This window comes from Phaethon lepturus, unplaced genomic scaffold, assembly GCF_000687285.1.
Source record: "Phaethon lepturus isolate BGI_N335 unplaced genomic scaffold, ASM68728v1 scaffold1022, whole genome shotgun sequence".
Taxonomy (NCBI): Eukaryota; Metazoa; Chordata; class Aves; order Phaethontiformes; family Phaethontidae; genus Phaethon; species Phaethon lepturus.
The window spans coordinates 6,362-12,564 of record NW_010521009.1 but is presented as its reverse complement, the minus strand read 5'-3'; the positions used below and the strand labels follow the sequence as shown (position 1 = coordinate 12,564).

General features: G+C 37.6%; 1 protein-coding gene across 1 annotated transcript in view; it reads right to left on the bottom strand.

The window, feature by feature from the left end:
* Positions 1–2,241: 2,241 nt before the first annotated feature.
* Positions 2,242–6,203, bottom strand: part of GCLM (glutamate-cysteine ligase, modifier subunit) — a gene marked incomplete at its 5' end in the record, with an annotated part of 7,910 nt that continues 3,948 nt past the window's right edge. Inside the window, 3 exons of the mRNA XM_010297567.1 lie at positions 2,242–2,411; positions 4,096–4,210; positions 5,752–5,954. Coding sequence (XP_010295869.1) covers positions 2,242–2,411; positions 4,096–4,210; positions 5,752–5,954 — 488 coding nt within the window. The remainder of the gene's footprint in view (positions 2,412–4,095; positions 4,211–5,751; positions 5,955–6,203) is intronic.

The window sequence follows — 6,203 nt, the reverse complement described above, 5'->3', positions numbered from 1 at the left end:
AGGGATGAGCAGGGCGGTGCAGTGTGTCGACTCTGTATGGAAGAGCGCTGCGGCAGCTGCTAACTAGCACACCGTGCTCTCGGTTAGGGGAGAAGGCTGTATACGCCATGAGATGATGAAATGCCAGAGCGTAAGGCTACGTTATGATCAAAGTGTAAAATACTGTTTATGACAGTAGAAGAGACAGTTATTGAGATGATAGAATTCATACAAAGCACAGATTAAAAACCTACAAGAATTTCAAATTTTAATTCAAACCTTCAAGTTTCTCATGGATGGAAATCCCATCTCTCCCACTTTGATGCAGAACAAATTAATGAGATAACCCAGTAACATCACCCTCTCAGTAACTCTAGAAAAATAAGGTTATCCCTATCTTAAAGGGTACTTTTCCACAGCAAGCAAACTGTTAACAGTTTACAGAAAGGAAATAAATAAATATCCCATTAGAGGAGCCTGTACATTGTTTTGTAACATTTCAATTTATAAAACTGAGCACACATGCAAGTCTAATACAATACAGAATGTCAACAGCCCAACAGAGACAGAATTTACAGACAGTGGTTAATCAGCAGCAGCACACAACTCAAAGCTGGTAGAGACATTTAAAATGAAACTCATGTGATTTTGAAACTCCAATACACACTGAGCCAGCACTCAAAACAAAGACTACATTCTGATTAGGAGAAAAATTTTCAAACTTTTATTGATGCATTACTAGTTCCAGTTCCCTCTCACTTATTAAAAGAGCTAAAGAAGCCCAGGAGAATTTCCCAGTATTTGCCACCTACAGGTAAGATGTCTGAGGACTCAAAAGGTATCTTGAAAAAGATTCATCTTTTAACTTAGTGGAATAGATTATAGGAAGCTGATGCTCTGGACACTGCGTACAAGCATTCAAATTCCACTAGCTGCCTACATGACAGAATTTGAAAGACGTTGGTAAAAATTCATTCCCTTACAGTCCAAAGCTCAAAATATGTACAACTAAGTTAATGAGTACCTGTATTACAAAGCCCTGCTCCTGCCTGAAATAAAAAGGAAAATGAGGATTTTTAGACACTCAGTGTCAAGCTCCTGCTGATCTACAAGTTGAGCTTTTGCCATCTATTCTGATTTAAAGGCCAAGGAAATGAAAAGGCCTCTTCAATAGAAAGACTACATTAATCCAGCCATCTCTCTAGGATTCAAAAGCCAGCTCTAGGATTCAAAAGCCAATGCACTAAGCTACTGCCAAACAGTGATGTATCTAACTTCAAGCTAACCCTTGCTTGCATCATTTCCAAACGTCACTCAGGCAAAGGTCCCTAGGCAAGCTCAAAAGAAGTCATCCATTTTAGACAATCCTGTGGTGAACAGCTTCAACATTTACTATCTGTTCTGACTTGGGTGATTCTGATTGTGTAGCTCACAAGTATCAATAAAAAAAAGCGCCACAGTTCAGAAGACAGGCACAATTCAATTTTTGATTAACAGATTTTTTTTCATCACTTGTTTTCAATTCTTATTTTAAACATTCACATAATAATACATTTTCTATTTCAAACAGTGAAGATGCCAACACACTTGTGCAAACACTAAACAAACCATATTGAGGCACAAAAAAGCCAGAAGGAATTCAAGTAACAGTCAGAAAGTAATTTGGAAGAGCCATTTTCTCTAAATCATAGAGGTCTTTTACACTATATTAAAAATAAACCAATTTTCCCATCCACACAAATTAAACAGGTGACTTGCCTATATATACATACCAAGTAATGAGATACCAGTTTAATTTTAGGGGTTAATTTTTCATAAAATATGACAATTTGCTATAAAAACTAGTCCTTGAAATCTATGTACCTACCAGATAAGTAACTATTATTTAAGAGAAATTTATTTTTTTTTTTAAACAAAAATGTACAAGTTTCTCTATACTACCTAATGGCAGCTAAAATATAATGATAATTTTACAGTGAACTGGTCATACAAAGAAAAATATTTTAAACTGTTTCTCTATAGAGAATTGCAATTAAAAACCAAACTCAAAATATTTCATATTTTAAATGAACAGGTCAACAGGTTAAGAAAGAAAAATAGTGTTAGAACACTGAAGACATTCCTGCTTTTTCACCACACTGAATAATTACAAGTTTTGGTCTTTGTTACAAATGCTGTAAAAGTGTTTCTGTGAAAAAAAGCAAATGTTCCACCCATCCCCAAGAAATCAAAACAGTAAGCCATTAAAAAAAAAAAAGTGTTTTAACAGGCATTTCTTTTAGCTTGCATGATATAGCCTTTGGACTTGATAATTCCTCTGCTTTTAACAATAACTGAGTACCGGAGAAGCCATAAAGGAATCCACTCATGTGCTTTCGTGTTCTGGATGCTTTCCTGAAGAACTTCTTGGAAACTTGCTTCACAAAGTAATTCTGAAGTTAAAAAGGGATATTCATGCTTTAAATAATGTCACATAAACAGCTGCAAAAAGCAACACTTAGTAAGAGAAGCCTTTTCCTACAGTCAAAAATCTTAAGCAGTACCAGATACTCCACAGATCCACTCTTCTGGAATGCACATAAGGTAAAAGCAGCTGAATATTACAGAAGAAATCTTCAGGACACTTTTTTGCACCATTGAGGACTTCCCACAAAACTAATTAACTGAGATTTCTACAATATGTCAGCAGGAAAAAATGAAAATTAAATTTGAGGAGCTAGTTAGACAAAGCAGAGGTGAGTGAAGCACAAGGCTGAAATCAACAAAGTACTGAGCATTCTCAGTTACCTCTGCAGTCACTGGAAGCTCAACATTTATAGCATCTCCCATAACTGGGCTCATAATAACCACAAGCCCAAAAAGCATTAAGAAAAACGGGCTTATATGCCACAAAGCAGAAACGGAAGGCAAATACAAATCCTCCTAGTTTCCTCTGAAAAGTCAGTCAAGGGAACAATCTCTTTGATGAGGAGCATTCCCAAGAGATAGTCTCAATACTCTTCAGCTGACCCCTACAAAAAAGATAAGCTTTGCAAACAATGCCTAAGGGAATCACTCCTTGCTTTGTTTTCTATCCAAATCCTCCTCTTCATTTCTTGACTCTCAATAGAGAGTATTTACTAAACTGCAGATTGCACTTTGGGCTTCACAGGACATGGAAATTGCTGGATTGAATGGCAATTCATCTTGTACGCTGCCAGAGCAGTGCCGATACATGCTCAAGCACTGATGAAATTCATTAGTTCTAACAGTGATACTACAGAACAGGTACTTCATAAATACTTTTTTTCAGGGGGGCAGGGGAGAATGGGAAGAAAGGAGAGGGGAGGAAAAGTATCATCACAAATTGTTGGTCATAAGTAAGAATGTAGGGAAGGAATTAACTAAATACTGTTTAAGACTTCTCGCTTACAATTCCAGCAAGGTATTTAAGGCGCCATTAGAGTTAAGAAGATTAGATGATGTTTGAGAGAGACTAATGTAATATCCCAGCATATTCTAGGTAGCTGGTATAGAGTCTAAATGATTGAAGGACTTGGAAGCTTTCATTTAATAAATGAATCCCTGCATGCAACAAGCAAAGAATTTACACCAACTCCTTTTGTAGCAATGTTCTTTTAAGAAGTCACTACTTCGAAAGAATCCTGCTTAAACCATAAGAATTTTATATGTCTAACATTACCAAACTACTAAAAAAATAAACTGACCATCAACATTTCTATACAAGCTATTTCGCAGACAAGTTCTGGGCAAGTAGACTTTTGTTTGCCATGTACTGGCCTTCAGCAATACAACCGTCATTTCATGTTTTGTGGAAATAAGCTATTCTTTGAACATATGTAGTACAAATTTCTCAGTAGTTTATTCTTCTATTTACTGTATTTTCTCTGATTAAAACAATTTCAAGAAACTATCCAAGGGTAGAAGATTGCCTTTCCCCCTCTTTCTTGAAGCAAAAGCAAGAACTTAATAGAAATATTTTACAGAGGTGAAACGTTTAGAATCCCTTGTTCAGGATTTCAATGTAATGAAGTTTGAAGTTCAGAGAAAGATTATTCCTGATCTTGTACTGAATAAATGCATTTAAAAGTCTTCTCTTATCCAGCAAAACCTTACCTTTGGGATCATTGTGAGTTAACAGCTGTATGTCAAACTGTTTTGCAAATGCTGTGAGATCAGGCGGCATCACACAACAGGAAGCTAGGTTCACCTGATTACTGCTTGGTTTCACCTGAAAGTAACAGAATACTTTTATATGAAGAAAGATTATTCATGTACTTATTTTAGTTGTTTCCACCCAAGCCCTCTATTACAACAGAAATTTTGCTTTGAACAATTTGCCTTTGACCATTGTTTTGAGGTCTGAATGAGGCTAATTAATTCTGCATGATGCTGAACAGGCAACTCCTCCATCTGCAATTTCCTGCAGCACAGGTCCGAAAACAAGAACAGGATCTGACTTCAGGTGCTGCCACAAGACGACACATACTAACCCATTCTGGCTTCCTGTCTGCTGCACTCCCTAAAAAGCAGCAGGTTGTAGTAAAAACATTATAGGGTGTTAGTTTGAATATACCTAAAAAAAAAAAATTAAGGATATATAATTTGCAGTCTCCTATGCCTTCAGGTTAAGTGCCTAGATCAGATTAAGTTAAAAGGGACTCTCTTCCACTGACACTCTGCTCATCACAGACTGCATCCACGATCACCATCAAGTGAGGTGGTGGATGGTCATTAATCTCCTCAATTATCATCCTCTCAGTATATGCAAAACAGCAAAGAGCACAGATCAGAACTCTCAGCAGCACCTCTTATACAGATACAGTATGATCACATACCACAAAAGAAATGTTGTAAGATGAGTATTCAAAGAACTAATAAGGAAACAGTAAATCCATAAGCTTACATGAACATGGGCACACAGTCTGGAGAAGAGGAAGCTGAGGGGAGACCTCATTGCTCTCTACAACTACCTGAAAGGGGGTTGTGGTGAGGTGGGTGTTGGTCTCTTCTCCCAAGTAACTAGTGATAGGACGAAAGGAAATGGCCTCAAGTTGCGCCAGGGGAGGTTTAGATTGGATATTAGGAAAAATTTCTTTACGGAGTGGTCAAACATTGGAACAGGCTGCCCAGGGAGGTGGAGGAGGCACCATCACTGGAGGCGTTCAAAAAACATGTGGATGTGGCACTTCAGGATATGGTTTAGTGGGCATGGTGGTATTGGGTTGATGGTTGGACTTGATGATCTTAGAGGTGTTTTCCAACCTTAGTGATTCTGTGAAACCTTCATCACTTAAATGTCACAAGAGGCAATTAGTCACACTGGACAACAAAATACTGTGCCAGTTGATTCATAGCCTGTCCTCCTCTTTACATTTAAGCTCAGCACTCAAACAGCATTTTTCTAAGGGGAAATCCCTCATTCATAACGCAGCTTGAAGTGAAAACAGTTATGTTTTCAGAGTCACTGGAATAAATCTAAAGGTTTAAGAGTACTGTTTATACTCCTTCCTAAACATAAAAGCATTCAAAACTTAAATCTTAACTGCTTCAAAGAACCTGCTACTGAACAGACCCCATGGTTTCCAGCCTTTGCTGGCCTGTATGTAAAACCACTGAACAGGTGACAACTAGACTTCCATAAGATGCTGAACAGGGTTAACTAATATTTTGCATATAAAACCATTTATAACAAAAGTTTATAAAAACATGGCAGGAAACAAAACCGTTACTCCATCCTAGAAATACTGTATGTAGGAAGTTTGTTCTCACCTGTGCCCACAGATACAGCTGCTCTAACAGGGTTTTATCTAGATCAGAGGTACCTATGGCAACAACCTTTTTATTCTGAACTAGATTTTCAAGTTCCTGCCAGTAAGGTTGCAAGTACTCCAAGGAGAGGCTAGTTCCATCTTCAGCTGGAGGTGGAGCAATAATGACTGAGTCTAACTGAGCAACTCCGAGGGCAGAACACGCTGGGGAAAAAGAACAGAGAGACTGCAAAATCTTTTGTGATATATGAACATAAGCAGCATGACTTTTCACATTCAGCAAAAAACACACCTCCTGCTTCACTCGGCTAGCTTTCCATTCACCATTTGAAACTCTGAGTGTATCAGCAGTCAAGGATAACACCACAATGTTTTTATGAAAGAATTAAACATACAGCTGAATGCCAAGCTTCAACTGTAGATCTTAGGGAAAAAAAAAAAAAAACCACCAAT